The sequence below is a fragment of the Stegodyphus dumicola genome, chromosome 12, assembly GCF_044657685.1.
Source record: "Stegodyphus dumicola isolate Sdum_Otavi_A_Nest chromosome 12, ASM4465768v1".
In the NCBI taxonomy this organism is placed as follows: Eukaryota; Metazoa; Arthropoda; class Arachnida; order Araneae; family Eresidae; genus Stegodyphus; species Stegodyphus dumicola.
This window is the reverse complement of record NC_140779.1, coordinates 76,572,905-76,597,162: the sequence shown is the minus strand read 5'-3', so window position 1 is coordinate 76,597,162 and position 24,258 is coordinate 76,572,905. Positions and strand designations below refer to the sequence as shown.

The window sequence follows — 24,258 nt, the reverse complement described above, 5'->3', positions numbered from 1 at the left end:
TCTTTCCTAAGATTAGATGTATTAGATGTAAAACACAATTGCATCAGTGCTGGCAGTAATTATTTTTATAACCGTTACTCACACAACCTTGTTTTACATCTACTTAATGAGGTTGCTTGTTATTATTATTATTATTTTCCTTTTTAACTACAATATATTTTGCTGTTAGGGATTTAAATATTTCACACTAGATCACTCTTGTTATTTCTTTGACCTGGATGCTGTCTTCCACAATTTATTGAGCACTTATGGGTTATTACAAAATGGTGCAATAAAATCCGAAGAGGCACTGAAGACCAACATTTAGACTTTTATTTAATTGAATTCATCTGTCATCACATGCTTTTCAAAGGAGAAATGACAAATGTAACAGCAAAATGCCATTTTTAAGTTTATACCTGTTTAGTCTTATATGATTACATTTTAGTGTAATGTTTATTAGTTACTGCTATTTTTTTAGTTTAGTTTTGCATATTTTATTTTATCATTTAATAACCATTTAATAATAATTTAATAACCATTTAATAATATAATTTAATTTAACCATTTTAATTCATTTAACTTTATTTTTAATTCATTTAACTTAATTTTTTAAAAATTTTTCTCTCTTTGTGTTTCTCCTTTTATTTATTCTTATGGAAAAGGCTTTCAGGGATGAAATCAATAGAAATAAAGGGGTGGAGGAACCAACATAAGTTTTGTAAAAGGGGAAGGAAAAAATAAAAATAATATCAAGCCAAAGTGTGGGGAAAGAAAGAAGTTGAAATTTGTCAATATGTGCCAAAAATATGTGGTATGGTTTTAAATGTAAAGTACCGAAAGTGCTTGAAGAATCAATTGATTCATTTTTTCATCTTACAAGATCCATTCAAAAAAGTTTCTAATTTTTTAATAGCACATCAATATAATTTTACAGTGTGGTTGTGGACAATTAGCCAACAGGAAAACTTAGCTGATAAGATTGTTTATCCGGCAAAACCTTTAGCCAAGGACATTTAGCCTCCGTGACATATTTAGCTGAAACAGATGTATAGGCGACAACACATGCAGCTGACAAGACATTCAACTAACAGCACATTTGACAGACATGTTTAGCTGATAATGCATCCATGTAGATAAAAATGTACGGAAAAATGTTTTAGTAAAATTTGTCCATATTATCTGACAAAAGGCTATTTCCAAAGAATGTATTGAAAAAGGTTTATGGAAAAATGCTACATTTTTCTCTTTATTTCATTCTAGAGTCTATACATTTTAAAATCGGGCAGAAAAGTGGCCTTATTTTTTGGTGGAAATTTGAAATTGGTTTCAAGAGCAATTAGACATACGAGTGAAATTATTTTATGTGAAAAGATATGAGTGGAACAAATGAAAGAAGATGTAATCGATCAGTGAAAATAGCAATGAAACATAAAAATCTAAGATATTAGAAGTTTGAAAGTGTTGAAAATTTAATGTCATTAACTAAGGAAGAAAAATTTTCATTAATGTGAAAAGGTTCATATACATCTAGTTTACTAACTGAAGAAGCTTTTCGGATAATTTTTGTAGATCCAAAGTCAAAATTATGATTAAGTGTCCAATTGTGATTAGCTAACAAAATTTTATTTATTTATCCTTTTCGTACATAGGATTCATATTCCCTGATGAGAAAATTCAGTACTATTTCATTTTGGTTGATATGCCAAACCATATTGACATGACAAACGGCATTAAGCTAAAATTTCACAGTATATATGATAAATCATATTGAGCTAAAATTCCATGAGATTTAAAATCAGGGATGAAATCTTTATGAAGAAATTTATTAATGGCTGCAAACATTATCTGAAAACTGACTTTGTGGAGAGTCCAGACAATTTTGTAATTTAAAGAAAGATGAAATGTTATGATGACAAGATTGTGAGGATTATTTTTAATAGCTGAAGGTCATTTATGATAGCAAGAGGAACATTTTTGAAAGGCTTCATCATTGTCTGTGAATGAAAATCCTCTCTCAATTGAAACTGATTTCAAATAGTTTCTTAGAAAGCAAGTATTCTGAAAAGCAAATTTTGGGAGCACGATATATGTAATAGTAAAAAGGACATTAGATGTTACATTAGTAATTTCCTCTACCCGAAAATGAAAGCCACCTAAATAAGTGCCAACCATATGTATTGTTTCCCTTAGTTTGAAGAACCAGTAATTTTAATTTTGGTATCTTTTGTGAACTTTTTATTCCCCTTGCATTTTCTCGCCAGAGAGAGTATTTAAAGAGGTTAAATGAGGAAATTAGGCAGAGCAGGATTTATTTAGTTAGCGCATGTTGCTATTCTGTCCTCAGCTGTTAATTTTACTTTCAGCTCTGCATTGTAGCCTTTTATTAAATCTGTTGCTGGTGAAGGTTGTTGAGTCAGCCTGTTAGCTTTAAGTGAATTGTATAGTCTAGTACTACTATTTACCATTTTGAATTTATTGTTAAATTATCCTTAAGTTCTTTACTGCAAGTAGTTGGTGGTATTGTGAGCACAAAGTATGAGGCTTTTGTTAAAGAATTTTAGAATAAAAGGGCCATTTACAGCCTTCTCTGTGCTGTTATTCTTCACGCATGTGCAAGAAGTCTTCAGGCATCCTACTAAGACCAGGTCACTTGAGTGATAGTGAAAAGAGTGAGATCTTACACATGTTTGTGAAATCAAAACATGCCTGCAGGCTGATCAGACATAATGTTCTTAAGACATTGTGTAAATAGGTTTTTCTGTTATAAATAATGAAGTTTTTTAATGAAATATGAGGCCAGCTGTACCCATAATGAATTTAATGAAATATGAGGCGTGGGCTACAAGTGAAAAATGTAATGCTACATATTAGGAAATACTGCAAAATAACACTGAATATAAAATTATATTTATGAGTTTTTACGGAAAAAGAATTCTAAAGTTTACTTGATTCGCTGTTACATTACCATTACATTTTGCAGTCATGACAGAGCAATTTGTTAAAATAAATAGCTCTAATTTGCAGCTATCAGCCTTTTAACAAACTGAAAATATATTACCGTATATACCCGCGTATAAGTCAAGATATTTTGGACAAAAAAAAAAAGACTTCAAAGTGGGGGTCGACTTATACGCAGGGCCATAAAAAATTAAAAGAATCGGAAGTTCAAAAATTTCTTTATATAATGCAGTTGTTTTCTTCCCACACTCAAATTGGACGACGTATCAAATAAGTCACTTACTTGAAGTAATTTCATGACTTAAATTATGTGACAAACTAATCACAGAGTTTTATACTTTAACTAGGGTAAGTTTCGATTAAACCAAGGGTTTGCGCCCATGAAAAGGGATGGATGGATACTGATGGAGCAGTCGATTGGCTTAAAAATGTGTGGGATAAAAGACCGGGAGCAGCTTTTAAAAAACCTTCTCTTTTAGTATACGATTCTTTTCGTGGACACTTTTCTGAAGAAGTGACAAAACACCTAAAAACGACTGTGGCCGTAATTCTGGGAGGATTGACATCCGTCCTTCACCCCCTAGATGTCTGCCTCAATAAGCCCTTCAAAGTAAATGTTAGAAAATATTGGGCAGAGTGGATTAGTTCCGGTCGACCAACATTTACAAAGGGAGGTAACATGAAAAAGCTCGATATTACATTAATTGCTCAGTGGGTTAAAGATGCTTGGAACGAAATACCCTCTGAAATGATTGTAAAATCATTTAATAAATGTTGTATTAGCAACGAATTAGACGGTACGGAAGATGATGCTGTTTTTGAAAGTGAAAATGACGACGAAGGCTCTAGTAGTGATTGTAACAATACAGAATTCGAGACTGAAAATATGTATGATGACAAGCCAATGACAACAGAAGAGTTCTATGAAATGTTTGGCGAATCTGACCATGAATCGGACGTTGAAGGATTTTGATTTTGTTTATTTACCAAGGTATTTTTTATCGTAGATTTACTTTTTTTTCTCAGTTGATTTTGAATAAATGTAGTACTTAAAAAACATTTTTCGAAGTTTCTCGATCGATTTCAGAAGTGGGTAGTCGACTTATACGCGGGTTTCTTATTTTCTACAAATTTTTTATGTCAAAGTGGGGGGGGGGTCGACTTATATGCGGTATCGACTTATACGCTGGTATATATGGTAGTTGCAAAAAATACAGGTTATATAAATTTATTTTTATAAGTTTGGAAAACTTGATTAAAGTATTTGTCTTAAAATCATTGATTAAATTAAGCATTTAGACAATTTTGGATTTATCTCAGTTTTGATAAATATTACATTTATTTTAATTCTTCACTTGCATGTATAATTATGAATCTTTAGTATACAATAAGAAAATTTTAAAACATATTTTATAAGTATTTATGTTAAAAATGCATTATGAAAAAGAAAAAAAGTATAGTACATAATAAGCAACTAAAAAGTATCCCAAAATGTCCATAAAGCACATTTTGACATTAAAATCAATCGTACCGACGCTTCCACAATACTGTTTAATCTTTCTATAAATTATGAAATTGACCAGATTCTCCATACATTCAACTTTGATGTCATTTTCTCACTGTGGTGTGAAATGTGGTTTGATTGAAAGAGCACTGAAATTTCTCATCAGAGAACATTGATTGTATGTTTGGAAAGAGAAATAAATAAATTTTTGATAGCTAATCACAGGTGGATGCTTAGTCATGATTTTGCTTTTCGATCTACAAAAATTATCCATAGAGCTTCTTCAGTTTGTTAACTAGATTTCTTGAGCCTTTTCATGTTAGCAAAAATTTTTGTCCTTTATTTAATGATACTGATTTTTTACTGCTTTCAAAATTGTAATATCTTAGCTTGTTCGTGTTTCATTATAATTTTTCTCGGCAGATCACATTACTTTTGCTCTGCTTGGCTGCACCCATTTCTTTCCACATAAAATCGTTTTGCTCCTATGTCTAGTTGCTCTTGGAATTGATTTCAAAATCTTCACCAAAATAAGGTTGGGTACTTACGTATTAATGCAACCAGGCCAAAATTCGCATAAATCGCCAAATTTGGCCACCCTACTTACGGCAACTCTACGTGTTATACGTAGTTTTTCGTAAAGAAATTATTTTTCTTTCTGGTTAGATTGAATACCCTGAAATACTTTAACTATGGGTATTTGGGATCTGCCTGCGAGGCAAAATGGCGCAACAAAAAACAAAGAGGAACAGCCCGTCATCATCTTGACTCATACCTTATCGAATTTATATGGCGCCAAGCTCAAGCTGTTAATGGCGAAAACGGTTTTCAATCAGTGCTAAAAGCAATAGCCAAAAGATTTCCGCCGAAAAAATAATTCTGCAACTTATTCAAATTCGAAATCGGAAGGGTTTAATTGCTATTTTATATTTTAAAACAAAATAATATAAAAAACTGTATTAAAAATTATCTGTAATTAATAAATGTACATTTTCTTTCTATTCATACGTTTTTACTCAAACTTACAAATCGCGCCAACCTGGTTGCGATAATACGTAAGTACCTAAGGTTGCGTTTCTTTCCAGTTTTAAAATATGTGTCTGCTCTTTAGCATTAAATAAAAACAAAAATGTAGGACCTTGTCCCTTAACTTTCTCAATGTGTACTCTGGAAATAGCCTTTATCAGATATTTATGGACAAATTTGACTAAAAGGTTGCATGCTTTTAGTCTACATGTACACATTGTCAGTTAAACATGGTGTTGGCTATGGCTAAGTATCCTGTTAGCTAAATGTCTGTCAGTTATATGTGCATATCAGCTAAGTGTCTAGTCAGCTAAATGCCTGTTTCAGTTAATGTCCTGTGTACTATGTCATATAGGTTAAGTAGTTATCAGCTAAGTGTCACGGACTCCTTACAGTGATATCTGATAAATATTGTTACACTGACAAAATTCTTTTCATTTCCTATGTATTTAAATTGTGATTAAGTCACTATATTATACAATTTTGTTTTTAAGCATGTGTTGTGTCTATTCTGCGCTTTTCAAAATGGATAAATTTTATGAACCGTGTGTTAACAAAAAATTTTAAGCTTAGTAAGTTTTTCAATTAAGCTTAGAAAGAAATTTACAGAAACCTATCAAATGTTTAAATAAATTTATGATAATCATTGGTAAGTTGTATGCAGTGAATGGTTTAAGCATTTCAAAGATGGCTGACAATCAGTTGATGATGATTTCCATTCAGAGGTCCATTAACCTTAAATGGCAAAACTTATGTGGTTCAAATTCATAAAATCATGAATTCAAATCATCAGTTGATTATATGAGAAACTGTTGATGATTGCAACAGTTCAGTTGAATTATATTGTCACAATTTGACTGAGAAACTGGAAAAGTTTCAATTTGCTGTAAATTTGCCCCATGTCTTACGTTGCAATTTGCTATCACGTTTTGAATCATGCATATAAGGATGAAGATTTTATGAAAAGAAGACTCATTCATCATTAGATATGAGTTTGTGTCTTTGAAATTGAAACAAAAACCCACTATTCATAGTGGATTAAAAAAAGTTTCTCCAAGGCTGAGAAAAGTGAGGCATATCAGATCAAAAGTTAAACTAATGGTGACTGCCTTTTCACATTAGGGTATTAACACACGATGAATTTTTAACAAAAGGGCAAACATTGAATCATTGGTTAACCTTAAAGTATTGAGACTAATAAGAGAAAATACACATATATATATATATATATATATATATAACACCTGTGGATAAGCAAATATTGAATTTTTCAATCACAATAATAACTAGTGCACTCATCTCCTTTAATTCATTGATAATTTTTGTACTGATATTCATTCTTGATTTTTGTGCAAAGAGCTATGCTTCTTCGGCTTCTATGTTCTCTTAATCTTGTTTCACAGAATTTTACTTTTGTCCAAAACTGATATTAACTTGAAAAGATGAAGTTTCAGTTAAAGCTTAAAGAAAATCTACAAAGATAACTGTGTGTGATCTCAGAAAAATTATTACTGGATTTGCTACATAAATTGGAAATGATACTGAGAGTGATGCATGAATCCAAGAGAATATTCAAAGGCGACAGACAATGTTAAATAATCTGTAAGTTGTGGGAAAAATCATAAAAAATAAAGTTTGTAAATTTTTTAATAGATTTCATATTTGGAACATTTTTACTGAGAATACGTTGTGCTAGACTGAAATGATAAGAAAACAATAGCCTAATGGTGCTTATTTTGTAAAAATGAAACAGGAATGTAATGCTTTAGAAATGCTCGATTGTGCATTAGTTTAATATAACGAAAGGTTGCATTTGTGACTTAAATTATGAGCATTTAATGTTCTTGAAAAGGATATGAACTCATTGTTTTGTTACCCTACTGTTCCTGCCTAGTTTAGGTTGCATCTTGGCTAAATTCCAGCAAAGGATTGAGTGCTTGATTATAGTGGAATTTTTGCCATACCAGGTATAACTATAAACTAGTTTCCTTTAGAAAGAACTTCTTAAATTCACTGTCACCTACAGAGAGAACCCTTACATCCTTTGCTAAAATTAATTATCAACTATATTTTAAATTAATGGTAGAAAAACCCTATTAAAATATGAGATGTCTTTAACATTGTGTGTCTGTGTCTTTTTAGTTGCCAGATATTAAATTGTGGTTGTTGTTATTTGTTAATAATTATAATTAGTAAAAATAATTTTAAAAAATTTCAAATTTCAGCACACCTGGTGTTGGTTATTATAATAATGACTCTATACCAGACTTCATTATAAATTATCAGACAGGTCCAGGTTTCCCCATCTATTATTATACTCAGGTAAGTAGAAACTTTTAAATAAGCTTGTCCATACAAAATATTCAGCTATTTCAATGCAAAATTTGTCTATATATGTATTCAAATTACTAAATAAAAAATAATTTTATTTTTTGTTTGTTTGTCTATTATTTTAATTTTCCCCCCTGTCTATTGATTTTTCAAGTGGCTAGTTCTTAAACGTCTTTTTTTTTTTTTTTTTTTTATTTATTTAATACGTTTATTTCTAATGATTGTCTATTTCAATTTATGTTACACTTTTAGCTTTTCATTTTGTGCTCTGCTTTTTAATTTTTTTGTTGCTTTTTTATTGTATAATTTTAGTTCCTGGTGTATTATGTGCATTTTAAATCCACAGATGGCTTCATCCATTGGATCTAAAAAATAAAGTGTGAGTACGTGTTTTAGTACTTTTCCCCCCACCAAATTAATTGAGAAATGCAACCATTTTTATATTCTTCGAAGGTTGACTAAAGATTTAACTCGTAAAGTTGTCGTATTGTCATGCATACTTTTTAAAAATTTTATTTGTTAGCAAATGTTAAAAGTAATACAATCCCAATTATAAGATATTCACTTCCTGATGAATTTTGGAAAAGTTTAAGATTGTGTCATAAATCTATCGAGAAATTTTAAATAACAATATTTTGTTAATAAAAAAAATCAATCAGCTTTATATTGTTTCTCTTCTTTACACTCCTTTTCTGTTATATTGTAATAAAATACATTTAACTGAATCTAAAATATTTTAGATTTAAGCTAAAATTGTGTGTAAAATATGTTAAAATGAATAAATAAGAGCTTGAATAATAAATTTTCAATTTCTTAGTAACCTTATCAGTTTAATTGTTGAACACTGCATCACAGATTCAGTTTCTGTTAGCAAAAGAGACTAGCTGCATGACCATTTTTCCCATATAGTGTTTTACATAAATGTATTGTAATTTCTCTGAAAAATGACCACTGAAAACTGAATTTGAACTGAAATTTTTCTGTGAAAACTGTTGATCAGACGAGACCATTAAATGCTGGAAATGGAACCCCATTTGGGTTCATGAAAATTTATAGTAGGGTCTCAAGGAGGATAATTTTATTTTTAAATTTAATTGATGATATATAATTAATCGTTGGCCTTCTGATTTGGGTTCTTTGCATTTTTATGGATCAGACTGCCATAAAGTTTGGATACCACTGCTGTATAGGAATGTTATGTTTCTTGCTAGTTACATCATGTGTCTTTGTAGCATCTGAATTGTCATCAGAGCTTATCTATAGCCCTGGACTTCACATTTCATTTTGGTACAGGCTTCAGCTTGGGGATCTCACAGCCATGAATATTGACTGGATGATTTTGAAGGAACTTTCTTTTTCAACTAACAGATGCATTAAGTTGTTCTCCAGTGCATTTCAAGAATCTTGAAGTGTTTAAACTATTTATCTCAAAATATAAAATATGTCATTTCTATATTCCATAGTTCTATTTGGGAGAGCTTTCGATTTCTATATTCGATTCAAATCACTACTTCAATTAAGTCCTAATGACTTTTATTTACACACATCTTTTATATAACAATATATACATAATTCGAGATTAATTTCAAATCAAAAGATGGGGATTATCCCCCCTTCATATCAAATTCTATCGAGAGAAACCGAGCGAGCGACTGCTCTCTTCCAAGTTCGTTTTTCGACTCCTCGTTGCCACTGGCAGAAAAGAAACTTTCGCTCATTTCACGTTCGAGTTGTAACATTTCTCCCACCTTTTGATTTTTGACAAGTTATGAAGAAATCAAAACAATTGTGAAATGAAAATTGAAATATGAATATGAGTAATTTAAATCTTACCAAAATCAACAATTTTATCTAGGGGTAAGAAATATCTTGAATATTTTAAACGTACTTAATATTCTGCAAACTTACATTCTTTAAACAAGAGGCAAAAAATTCTTTCCTGATATACTAGTAAAGATTAGTTATTAATTCACTAAACTGTAAAATCAAATTGTATACAAAATTTAAATTCAAAGAAGGGAACAAAGAAAACAAATAATAGTTGTACTGAAAACAAAATTAAACTAATTAAAGTTCTTTGGTTTCACAATTTTTCTGCCATATCTACTAAACTGAATGTTTTTATCAGAATTTTCAAGTTCACAGTTTTTGGTATCAATTATTAAATGATTCCTTTTACCAGTATTTCTCGAAGATGTGGATGATTCAGTAGTTTTAAGCTCAAAGATAGGTTCTTTATTGTCTGTCTCCATTGGAAATACTCTTTGAACTGGTCTTAACAGTTCACCACTAGATGTTTTTTTCTTTCACCACTCTGATGTTGTTGTCTTTTCCTGGGTATATTTCGATCACACGACCCATAGGCTAGTCTGTTCTTTTCCTTTTATCGTCCTCTACAAACACTAAATCACCTTTCTTGATGGTTCGTGAAGGTACAGTCTTTGGTCGATGTACTAACATACCGAGATATTCATCTCTAAATCTTGGCCCACCAGCGGCCGAGCGGTAAAGTCGCTGAACACTGGTAGTTCGGTCCGAGGTTCGAATCCCGCGAACGGGCTGGCTGCATGGGCATTTTCGTGGTTTTCCCCGTGTGTAACGTGTATACGAGCCAGTTTCCCTTAGAAAGTCCTCCACGAAAGGCATCCCTCCCCTTAGGCAGATAGCCCTCGTGTGCTTTGCCATAATTAAATACACCACCAACACCATCTCTAAATCTTTTATGAAATTCCACATGTAACTTTTGGTGGTATCGCCATCTTTTTGATAAGTTGATTTTATCCAAACTGTCCAGATCCGGAACACCTTCAGTTCGCACATCCTGAATAAACATAGATGGAGTGCACATAAATCAGTGGAATCTTCTGACTCGTATGTTAATGGTCTGGAGTTGATATTTGCTTTTGCATCACAAGGATAGTTAACATTTCTTCATATGAAAGTAATGCTTTTCCCAGGACTCTTCTCAATAATTTCTTGATCATCTGAACCAGTCTCTCCCACCAGCCGCGGTCCACCACCATGCTGCGGTTGGTGGATTTAACTTCCACTGAATTTTCATTATCGAAGAACTTCTGCTAATTTGGTTCCAGTCAACAGATCGGAGTAAATTCCTTGCCCCTACAAAATTTGTGCCATTATCACTGTATGCTACTCTAGGCCGTCCTCTTCGTGCTATGAATCTTCTAAATCCGTTAGTCGATAAGCTTTCAATTAATTCTAAATTAACCGCACGATAAACTCCACAAGTAAAAAGCAAGATCCGCTTTCAATTAATTCTAAATTAACCGCACGATAAACTCCACAAGTAAAAAGCAAGATCCAAGCTTTTCTATTTTCTTTTAAATAAAGTGGTCCTGCTACATCAACACTTGTCACCTCAAATGCATAAGCATCTCTGACTCGATCTTCTGAGAGAGGACAAGGCACTGTATCAAGAGCTTTCGCCGAGTGTCTCTTGCACCGAACGCACTTCGATATGACTCCTTGTACTGTTTTTCTTCCTTTTAATATCCAAAATTTTTGACGAATATACGAATATTGGTCAAAAGAACTTGAGTACCAGCATGTAAAAGTTGTAAATGGTAGTTTTGTATCATTCTTTCTACTAATTCATGTTTGGGTGGAAGTACAATGGGGCACCGGAAGTTTTCATCATCATGTCTTCTCAAAATCTTCGTTTTCAATCTTATAATCCCTTCTTCATCTCTGAAAGTAAAATGTCCCTTCAACTGTTCTTCACTAGAGAATACTTCTTGTTGAACGATCTTCACTAATTTCTTCTCAGCAATGTCCAATTCTTCAACACTCAGGGTTTTGCCATAATTTCTTCCTCCATGTCTACAATTATTTATGAATCTTAGAATCCAAGAAATCATTCTCACAATTTTAAAGTAACTTGAAAAGTAAATCAGATACCATTTTTCAGCGGTGATATTAGCCAAAGTCGAAATAATGTTCTTTCGCTTTTCTTTCATAATTTTTTCTTCTTTAGTGATCACTTCACTAGTTGGCCACTCTTCATCGTTTTCATAAGCCATTCTGGCCCTTGCAACAAGCGAGATTTCACAAAACTCTTAATCGAACACCCTCGTGATGGTATAACTGCTGGATTCGAATTTCCTGGAATGTGATGCCATTCAGATTCCGATGACATTTTCGTATCTCTTTTACTCTATTTGCAACAAATGGCACCCAATGGCCATCTCTTTGGATCGAAGAAAGTGCAGTACTCAAATCTGTCCAATAGTTCCTTCGAATGTTGTCTAATTTGAGTGTTTGTAAAGCAAGAGCTGCGAGTCTGACTCCTATACAGCAGGCTAATAATTTTAGACGATTTATGGTCATTTTTCTTAATGGACTCACTCTACTTTTAGCTAGAAGAAAATACATCGATACATTTTCACTTGTTTCTTTTCTTAAATAAATCACACATCCATAGGCTTGTTTACTTGCGTCACAGAACGTATGAAGACTAAGACTTTCATTTCCATTTATATCTAAAGCCCTTGGAATTCTAATACTGGATAAAAGTGACAAATCATCAATCCACGAATAGAACTTTTTTCCTAAGTCTTCGGGTATATTTGTATCCCACCCAATTTTTAACAGCCATGTCTTTTGTATGAGTAGTTTAGGTGTTAGCGTTATAGGGCAGAGAAAACCCATGGGGTCAAAAATGTGATGTACCGCAGACAATATATTTCTTCTAGTAAGATTCACTGGTTTGTAAGTATCAGTCTTCACCTCACAGAAAAGTCTGTCATCTTCCTTATCCCACAAAATTCCTAACACAGGAGTAGGTTCTATACTGTCTTCAGATTTCAAAAGAGAAGTGTGCTCCCACCCTCTCAAATCGAATGATGCAAAATCTAATATCTGTTTCGATTCCTCGATGAATCGCATAAGTGTCACTTCATCAAAAACAGATGTAATGCAATTATCTACGTAGAATGATTCTTTTAAATTTTCCACTGTTTCAGGATATTTAGATGAATTTAGATCAATATGGTGGCTTAATACAGCAGCCAATAAAAAGGGACTGCAATTCAATCCAAAAACAACGCGTTTATGTCTAAAAACTCATAAGTTCCTTCTTGTCAAAGTCTTTCCACCATAAAAATGGTAAGAAATCACGATTACTCTTATTCACTGACATTTGCAAAAATGCCTTTCTTATGTCTGAAATAACTCCTATTCTATTCTTGCAAAATCTTAAAATTATAGGAATAATTTGTTCTAGCAAATTTGGACATTTTTCTAGACAATCATTAAGTGAGTGCGAATTTTTGTCTTTACAGGAAGCATCAAATACCAGTCGCAATTTCGTGGTCGAAGTTTCTTTGAATACCTCTTTATGTGATAAATAGTGACACTGATTATTCATTTCGTGTTCAGGGACTTCTTCTATAATTCCTTCATTTAACCAATCTGTGAAAACATTTTCGTAATCCTCGAATTTGCCCTTTTGTATCAACCAGTGTGTCGTACTGTTTAAACGCTGTCTAGCAATATCCAAATTTTGACTTAAACAGTCCTTTTCTGTTACCCAAGGCAACTGAACCTCATACCTTTCCTCTTTAAAGGTAACAGTTTCGTTAAAATGATTCAATGTGGCAATTTCCATTTCCTTTCTGCATTTTGTTTCAACAGGGTCTTGAATTCCCAATAAATCTAATTTCCACAAATTTTCAATCTTCGATGTGTGAATTAATAAAGAAGTCACTGTGACAGCATTAGTTACATATTCCTTATCGTCGGTATGATCAAACAATTTTCCCATTAAAATCCAACCCATTTTGGTTTCCATTGTAATTAATGATGAGTTTAAACGTTCAATTGTGTCTTTTACTAATTTCCAATAATTATCAGCTCCAATGAGTAAAGATATGTTGTTGTTATCTAAAGATTCGTGATCAACATCCGCTAAAATTATTCCCCTATCTTTTAACAACTCCCGAATATTTTCCGGAGGATAGTCTAGCTCAGCACTGATATTTCATCAGTCCCTAAAACCTGAATAATTAGTTCCTCGTTATCGAAAATGTTTTTTATTTTTACTTCTACTCGCGCACAGTTCTGTTTGGTAGGCACTTGAAATCCGAAAGTATGAATCATTATTTCTTCCCTTCCCACGACTTTTAATTCCAGTTGTTTAGACAGACGCTTCTGAATATACGAGCGTTGTCTAGCGCTATCAAATAAACAACGAACTAATTTATTGCGTGACCTACTTTTAAGTTCTACTGTCGCCGTCTGTAAAAATATTTTATTCCTACCGATGCTAATGTGATTGCACGCTGAATTTTCTACACCTTTTGATTGAGATGCTTTGGGTTTTTTCTCATTTTTGTAACAAAGGGTTGCATTATGTTTTTTGTTGCAGTATACACAAGAGTTCTTCTCAGAACAATCAGAAAATCAATGACCTTGAGCCAGACAAACATAACATCGAGCTTGTAATCTCAGAACATTTCGTTTTTCATTTACACTCTCATATTACACTTTTCACTATTATGTGTGTTATTTTTGCAAAAAATACAGTTTTCTTCTTTTACCGGAGCTAATAATTCTGCCGCCGACGAGGGGTTAACTTAAGAGTTAAACTTATTGTTTGTGTATTTATAATTACTTTTGTGTTTGTCGAAGTGTTTATTCTTTCCGTTCAATGGAACGAGTTTCGGTTCTGGTTTGTTAACTGCGTGCGTTTGTTCGCGGCATTCAATTTCGTTTTTCAAAAAAGCAATTAAACCTGCAACATCAGATTCCTCTTTTGGATCACGCTTTCGATGATATTCTAGAATCAAATCATGAGGCAATAATTTCAATAATATCGGATTTAACAAGTGTCCGTAGGAACCTGAAGTTACTCCTAAATTACTTAAGCTTTGAATGTTTATTTCACAAGCATCATGTAATCTTCTTAGTGTATTTAATTTAGAAGAATTTTTAACTGGTTCTGTGTCCAAAAGATTATTCATATGTGATTTTATAATTTTCTCTGGTTTTCCAAAGCGTTCTTTTAAAAGTTCTAAGCACGAATCGTAATTGTGTTCGGTTAACTGAAATCCTTCAACAACATTATATGCTTGCCCTATCAATAATGATTTTAAATATACGAATTTTTCAATCTTGCTTAACGCTTTGTTCTGATCAATTGCAGCTTGAAAACTGTTAAAAAATTCTAACCATTTTCCTGCATCTCTTGAGAATTTTGGAATATTTAACTTTGGCAATTTCATAGCCGATGACGATACATTTATTTCAGAAACGGAAGTGTTCAAAGAATTTGCATCTGATGCATTTTTCACAGACAAATTTTCATTACATTTATTTAATCTTATTTTAATTCTAAACTTTGCAGACATAATTTGTTCATTGTATTTATCCCTTGCAGTAATATCTTTTTCAAATTCGTTAGCATCTTTTAACTGAGTTTCGATTTGTAAATTCAACATTTTCAATGTGTTTTCTCTTTCGAGAATAGTTTCATTCATCTCCTGCAATTCCTCAATGTTTGTGTTTTCGATATTTTCTGACAACAAAGAGTCTATTTTTGTAATTAATTTCGTAACACTACTGCGTTCATTCGTACGTTTCTGCTTCAATTTGTCTAAAGCTTCCATGTTTAAAATTGATTAATCACAATATTGAAACTCGGTTTTTTTTCCAAATTTTCAAAGAAAAAGGAATTGCTTACCTGTTTACAGGTAATCCATCTGCTAATCTTCGAAATTCTAATCCAAAAGTCCGGTGATGAAGGCACCACTAAAATATGTTTATTCTAGAATCCATAGTTCTATTTGGAAGAGCTTTCGATTTCTATATTCGATTCAAATCACTACTTCAATTAAGTCTTAATGACTTTTATTTACACACATCTTTTATAACAATATATACATAAGATTAATTTCAAATCAAAAGATGGGGATTATCCCCCATTCGTATCAAATTCTATCGAGAGAAACCGAGCGAGCGACCGCTCTCTTCCAAGTTCGTTTTTCGACTCCTCGTTGCCACTGGCAGAAGAGAAACTTTCGCTCATTTCACGTTCGAGTTGTAACAATATCTGTAGTATTTATTGCATGAAAAATTTCCCAGTTTTGAGAGCTATAATCTTGACTTTTAAATTTTGCAGGCATTTGATTTTTATCATCAAATCAGATAAGCTTTGAATGCTTTGATGTATTTAATTTACCTACATGCTTTCCTTTAAAGGAATTTGATGAAAGTATTGTCTCCAAGATAAATAGCCCATGTGTACTTTTTTTAGTCCAAAGGGGCAATTTGTCCAGAAGGACTATTAATTTAGCTTTGGCATTTTGCATTAAATGTAGGTTCATTTTTCAAATTGTTGCCACCAAAAATTATCGCCCTGTATTTTATTTAACGAAATTATTGCCCTGTATTTTATTTAACGAAATTATCGCCCTGTATTTTATTTAACAAAATTATGTAATGAAGAATCTGCATAAATATATGTATATATTCTCGCATTGAGATAAAACAACAGTACTTCGAGCCATCAAATTTTGAATAACATAATCCTCAACCGAATATGGGCATCTGGACGCCCAAATGTGGAATCTGTTTTATTATCTATTTCATATTTTCTCAGACATTAAAGAATTTTTTATTAACAAACTTAGCGATTTCAAAGCAAGCAATGGCAACACTGCTCCGGGTGGGGGCACATTTTTATCTCCAGCGCACGTGACTGTGTATTGAAAATTCTAAAGATATGCTCATCTTAAAATTATTTTGCAATATTGCTGTTGAACTGAGTTTCGTGGTTTAAGTGCGAAGAGCATGATATTTAATAAAAAAAGGTAACACACAAAACATGTGTTACCTTTAAAAAAAAAAAAAATCAGTTAATCTTTGGATTATGGTAACTTGGCGAAAATTTGGCGACCAACTCTGCTACAGCAACCCTTAATTTTTTTTTCCGCCGTTTTTTTTTACTTCGTGAAGACATGTTTCTTTTCTTTTTATTTACTCAACACTTTTTCCAACAATCTGCTAGCCGAATTACACTTATGCTAGAAATTTCATGGAACAAAACTGCTTAATCATGACAAATATTAACTGCAAAATTGGGAAAAAGTGCAAAATCGCAAACTCCTTGCCGCGTTTTTCAGATTCGCACATACACAGTAACCATGTACACGTCGACTTATTTTTACATAAAAAAAAATCCCAGAATTGCACAAAAATGGCATTGCACACGCTCTTGACTTTATCCACCTACACTGCTATTTTCTCATAAATTACAAAAACTTGCACGAAAATGCAGGAAAATTTTGTGAATCTTTAAACTCGGTAAAAAGCACATATATGAAATTACCTGATCACGAAAAAATATATATCCTTTCCAAGGATGAACATTTCCACGTTTAAAATAAATAAAATATCCAAAAACTTTTACCTCTAAATTATCTATTATATTATAAACGTCACCAACGAATTTATAACGCAAACATTAAAAATTGTTGCAAATACTTAGTGTCAAATATTTAAATTCTTTCCATGCACATTTACTTCCACTGAAACGTATACCAAATTGCTACAAACATATAATTCACAAAATAACTATGATTTAATTAAAATATAATTAAACCATGTACACGTCGACTTATTTTTACTTAAAAAAAAATCTCAGAATTGAACAAAAATGGCATTGCGCACACTCTTCACTATATCCATGTACACTGCTTTTTTTCCTGATAAATTAGAAAAATTTCATGAAAATGCATGAAAATTTTGTGAATCTTTAAATTCAGTAAAAAGAACATATATGAAATTACCTGATCGCGAAAAAGTATATACCCTTTCCAAGGATGAACATTTGCACGTATAAAATAAATAAAATATCCAAAAACTTTTCCCTCTAAATTATCTATTATAAACCTCACCTGCCAATTTATAACGCAAATATTAAAAATGGTTCCAAATACTTAGTGTCAAATATTTAAATTCTTTCCATGCACATTTACTTCTACTCAAACGTATTCCAAAATACTACAAACATATAACTCACAAAATAACAATCATTAAATTAAAATATAATTAAATTAAACACTACTTAAAATAAAATAAGCACATACATTAAATTAATAAAAATTAGCTTACAATCCTGATTACTTTAAACTAAATCATAGCTAATAACAATTTTCCAATAATACCATATTACTTTATTTACTCCTTACATTTAGAACAATGCATAAAAATAATATCTTCAAATGATTAAAAATACTAACTTACCTAATCTTCTACAGAATCTTGAGTGCATGGCGGATCACAAAATGTCCATTTTCACCAGATTTCTTGCACCGCCATTCAAACTTATCTGTAATATCCTTCCTTTCACACAATCTCATTTCATTCCCACATGTTGGACATTCATACTTATCCGCAATTAATCCTACACTCATACACCATTCAACCAATTCTTTTGAATTTTCAGATAAACGCATTAAAAATTTTAAATTCACTTTAGATAGCGCCATGCGATCCAAAAATTAATCAACACTCTTTCACACAACACACAATGAAGCTTAATACAAAATACTATAGTATTGCAGATATTTTTCCAAATTTACCCCCTTTTCCGATTAAAGAACTGTAATTCGTTCATTAATGTCACATGGCATATCTCATGATCTCTCATTTCCCTCACACAAAATAATGCGTAATCGGAACTGAGTACTTCTCACATTATTCCCAAAGTCCTAGGTAGTAACCTTTATCGCCTCCAAAATGTCGCCAAACTACCTGTTACCATATTCCAAAGATTAGCCAAAAAATCTGAAAGCTTAAGTTTTTATATATATATATATATATATATATTACCACTGTTTAGCAAGTGATACTTCAATTTATTGCACATCATAGGTATTATAATTATGGCTGACTGATTATTTTCTTATAATATCATGACTTAATCAATTACTTATGGTCAAGCCATAGTTTACATTTAAATGTGCAAAAAGTAAGTTGTTACATAAGCTTTCCTATTTTGGAGACAAAAAGTTCAAGCAGTCAAGGACATTTTTTCAAAAGAGAATGGTATACAAGTTCCTGACCTCTCAATTATTGAATTTAATATTGCTCAACCATTTTATTACAGTTTCTTTATTTATTATTTATATGTCTTCATAATATTTGGATTAAATTTTAAGTAAAATGTGAGGGTTTTTTTTTTTTTTTTTTTTTTTTTTTTTTTTCTTAAAGCATAGTTTCCCAACATTGGAGTTACTGCTGTGTGGTTGGTTTTGAGAATATCTGGAGATGAGGGAGGAGGGCAGTAAGAGAGTGCTGCAAAGCAAGTAGACAATTAAAAAAACTCTTGAAAAATTTGGTTACACATACACTTTTGAAACAAACATTTACTACATAGTCATGCATCTTAACAAAATCATACTAAATCATGTTTCTTTATCCTTTTCTTATATTGATTAACATTGTATGTTCTTTTTTCTAATTCAAGGGAATGAGAGTTTTAAACTATTGCTTTAGTGTTGTACAAATGTGACCTCAAATATCATATCAAGTTATACTTTTTTTCATGCAAGTAGCAAGTTCTTTCATGATGTACTGCTGCACATGCTGTGGAGAGAATCTTTACATGCTGTACTAGGTCTATAAATACTTTAAAAAATCTTTAATTGTTATCATTCTATTTCCATATTGCTTGAAAATTTTTAATAATGGATGAAATGCAATAAATATCTAAAATAAATACCCATAAATTGCATTCAGAAGATATCTAGTGCGTTATTATTACAAGTGAAGAGGTTGCTGTGTTTGTTTGAAAGGACACAGGCCAAAAAAATAAAGGGGACAGTTAACCAGAAATGGTGAGGATACTATGACTTGGGGGATGGTTAAATATTTTCCAAAATTTTGGTTATATCTTTCCTTTGCTTTCAGTTTATTGTTTTGAAACTTTTAGTGATATATTCCCTTTGTTTGCTTTCAGACAACCATATTAGATGGACGAAGTGGAAAACCACTTTTGCCAAAACCTATTCAGATGGTTGTTGGTACTCAAACATCACCACTTGTCATCAGCGTACAAGGAAAAGGGAATGATATCTTTCTCTACTGGGTATCTGACTGCCATGGTTCTTCAAATAAGTCTGATCTTAAATTTGATTTTGTAAAAGGTAGGCTGAATGTTTTTTTTGGAAACTTTATAATTGTTTCATTCCTGTATATTAAAAGACATTACTGATAGTTTCAGCGTGATGAAATTATTACCCTAGTTGTGGTAGAGTCAGATTGTGAAATCAAAAATATGTCTGTGTCATTACTCCATTCTGTCACTTTTCTGCTAAAATTTTTCTTAAGCTTTTGATGCAGATTGTGCCAGCTTCATCTGTTATTATCAGTACTATCTATAATGAAATTTTACTCATCAGATTAGACAGTCATTTTCCATTTAACTGCAGCAGACAGGCTACATCATTGCAGTTGCTTGCTTATGTGCAGCACTGCAGTATTTAGAGCATTGCAGTTCCTTTAAATAGGCAAGCAACTGCATTGCTGTTACTTACCTGTTCAAATATTCCAGCTTCCTGTTTTTCTCGTATTTTTAGTACAGTAGTTTTGTTTTCATTTTAACATGTTTAATAGTTTTACTTCCTTCTGTGCAGTAAATGAAGTATTGTGATTGTGAAAAGTTCTAGGCATCATGTTTCAACAAAAGTATCCATTTTGACCGTTTTCAAATACATTTCAGTATTTTTGAGTGATATCTGTATGCACAGGTAGAGTAAAGGACTCTTTTTCCCAAAACGGATTGTAAAATGCATTTAAAATGGATTCAGAAGAAATTTTTTATGACATCTGTATGTAAGTACATATGTATGTATCTTGCATAATTCAAAAACAAGTTGCCTTAGAACATTGAAATTTTGTATATATTGACTTCAATAACATGTAAATATGCACCTGCTTTTTTGGTTGCAATTAGCAACACCAAAAGTGTGTGTATATGTACCCACTCTGTTACTGGGTTCGGTGAGCTCAATATTTTTATTCTTATATGTTTGTAAGTTATGTATTTTTTGCTTTAAAAGTGATTGAATTATGTTGTTCAAATGTTCTGGTTCAGGTTTTTATGCCTTTAGTCAACCAACATTCAATAGTTGTAGAATTATCGACAATTTAAAATTGTCTAATGAAGCTACCATTTGTTTACATTTGAAACTTAGTAGAATATTGAATTAAGTCTACAATTTCTGCACCAACTTCAGTTTCTTTTTGCTATGTGGGGAAAAGTAAACTTTCAGTTTCGTGCTCAGAAAAATCTGTTTTTCTGCCCGCTGGCCAAATTGCTTGCTTTTGCATAGAAAATCTAATTTTTATTCTAAAACAATTTTTTTACACTGTTTTTAACTGTATTTGATGTTTTATATTTTTCTGTATATTACAGTTTTTAATAAAGATCTTTTGAGTTTTTATATACACTGTTAAACAAAAAAAAAAAAAAAGAAAGAAAAGAAAAGAAAAAAGATGCACCAAGAAGGTATAAAGCAAATTGAACACAAATTGATATGCATACAGGTTTCAACGGAAAATGCAAAATTTTACATTTTGGCTGCCCATGAATGAAGGGTTCTCGCTACAGCGCATCTGATCTGCTCAACTGGCAGGATATTTAAGAGGAGGAATTACGATTCTAGGTCATAAATTCTTCACAAATTTCATTTTGTGTACTCTGGCAGACAGTAACTGTGCCTCGCATACAGGTGCGTGAATGATATGTGCAGATGTCAGAATCTGAGAGAGGTCGTGTAGTTGGACTCAAAGGAGCCGGTTGGCCTTATTGGCGAATAGCTCGACATTTAAGCAGGAGCGATGCCACTATTAGACGATGTTGGCAGGAATGGGGGAACCATGGCCGCACACAGCGCCAAGCAGGAAGCAGTAGGCCTAGAGAAATGATAGAACATGAAGACTGAGCAATTGTCAGAGCGGTACTCATAGCTCCAGGTGCATCATTATCATCGATTGTGCATCCAACTAGTGCTTTAGTGACCGCAAGGACTGCTCATAGACGGCTCACAGAAAGGGGGCTGAGGTCACGGCGTGCCTTGCACCAACTACCATTGACCTCTGTACAACTTCAAGCCTGTTTGCAGTGGTTGGGCTCATTCGCAATGAAATGTCACTGACTGGAATAGAATAGTCTTCAGTGATGAGTCCCGCTTTGAACCATGACCAGCGAAGGCGAGTCTGGAGATGCCCTGGACAGTGGTGTGATACCAACCTGACTGTCTTACGGCAGACAGGCTGACAACCAGGAGTGATGGTCTGGGTTGCCATTTCATTTCATAGTAGGGCCCCTTTAGTTGTCATCCGTCACAACCTTACAGCACAGCGGTACGTCGACGAAGTTCTAAGGCCCATTATGTTGCCCTTCATGTCACGAAACCCGGGCTTACATTTCAGCAAGATAATGCCCACCCCCACACTGCACGTTTCTACTGCTTGCTGAACATTACTTTGGCCAGAAAGGTCACCAGATCTCTCTCCTATTGAGCATGTTTAGAGCATTACAGTTTTTTGTAGTACAAATGTACAGTCACAATTTCGTTTCTTAAAGATTGTAAAATGTTTTGAAAATTCATTGACTAATCGGAAATCATGAATCAGAATAAGCTTTGTCCTTGATGCAGCACAACATTTGCTCAAGGATCAATGATGGGCATCTACTGCACTTCTCGTTGTGGACATTTTCCTGTCTTTCATTAAACATCCTAACCTACTTTCACACCATACCTTCACTCATTATGTTCTCTCCTTAAGTTTCACTTATCTGATGATAAATTTCACAAGGTCAAACGATTCTCGCTATAAAAAATGTGATAACTGTTTTTATTTGACAGCTGGCAGTCGATCGATTGTTTTTTATACATGATTGCGAGCAAACATCGACATAAAATAGTAACATAAACAGATAAAATGACTAGGCTAACTCATTCTCGAATTTAACTATGTAACTACTCATGTGCAACCTTTGTGCTGTCACACGGGAGATATGCACAAGCAATGCTTACTTTCTGGATCAGCTTAGTATTATGCTTCTTTTCGGTAAGCTGAGATAAAAGACTTTTCTCATTTCTGTCTTAATAAGTTTCATAATAAGTAACGCATGCAAGTAATTAATGTATGCTGTATCCCATTGCTGCACATTATTAACAAGTTGCAAATGATTGTCTCAGTTCCTTAGCTAGAGATATGAAAAATTTGCATGAAGTATCATTTTGCATTTTTTTTTATATGTTAGTTTTTTCCAGATGTTTTCCCTTCAGCATTATATTTTAAGAAAGTAAATTAATTAAACACAATTTATTCATTATTTATCTTCAAATATTTATTAGAAAATAAGGTATTCTTACAACAGGTGACCTACCATGCTGTATCTATTGCAGTAGGTGATCTGTCCTGTATTAGCCATTGGTTTGAAATTTAACAAACACTCTATTCAAGACAAATGTTTGTATGAAATAGTATGGCCATCAGTATTCTGTTATATACAGTCAGAGTAGTTAAATGAAGACTATTAAGTAATATGTTTTAATCAAGAGGTATATTTAATCAATAGTTTGAATGAATGTGCTATGACTAATCTCAGAATTTATTGGGAATGGATCAGCAGGTTAATGGTAGTTCACCTGTTAGCCATCAGTTAGGCTGTTGAAACATAATACACACATCAAGACAAGTATTTAAGTGAATATGAAATAGTATGGCTATCTGAATTCTGTTATATATAGTTAGAGTAATTAAATGAAGACTTAAGTTAGTATTTTGAATGCATACTCTTTGGCCATTCTTAGAATTCATTAGTAGTGGGTCATCTGGTTAGTGGTACCTCACCTATTAGCCATTGATTATTGAAACATTATGCGCACATCAGACTAAGTGTTTGTGTGATTGTGAAAAAGGATTGCTCTCAGTTTTCTGTTACATGTGATAAATGTTTTCAGAGTAGGAATTAAATGAAGACTATTAATAAATATTTTTTTATGAAGAAATATAATTAATCATATTCTGAATGAGTCTGCTATTGCTAATCACTAAATTCATTGGTGGAGGATTATTCAGTGAGCAGAATTACATTTGTTGCAAGAATACAAAAAAAAAATAAATAAATAAATTAAGAATTACTTTCTTCGAATGCTCGCTATTCAAAAGAGAGTAAGAAATAACAGTAGTATATTTATAATTTTTTATTGACTGTATATATGTGTATTATTTTAAGAAGATTTAATTCACAATGTTCTGTTTTAAACTTTCAGGAACAAGTGTTCATGATCAGTCTAGGGCTGATTTCTGTAAGTTACGCTTTAAAGAAAAACTTTATACTAGAATGTATGCAATGACAAGTCACACAGATATACCTGGCTCAGTGATTTATGATTCAGGTAAACTAATTAACTCTAATA

At 32.3% G+C, this 24,258-nt stretch overlaps 1 protein-coding gene across 4 annotated transcripts in view; it reads left to right on the top strand.

The window, feature by feature from the left end:
- Positions 1-24,258, top strand: part of LOC118192294 (uncharacterized) — a 113,677-nt gene that overhangs the window by 62,682 nt on the left and 26,737 nt on the right. For all 4 annotated transcript variants that reach the window (XM_085806602.1, XM_035363233.2, XM_035363241.2 and 1 more), the window contains 3 exons: positions 7,696-7,792; positions 19,782-19,968; positions 24,112-24,237. In XM_085806602.1, the coding sequence (XP_085662728.1) occupies positions 7,696-7,792; positions 19,782-19,968; positions 24,112-24,237 (410 nt within the window). The remainder of the gene's footprint in view (positions 1-7,695; positions 7,793-19,781; positions 19,969-24,111; positions 24,238-24,258) is intronic.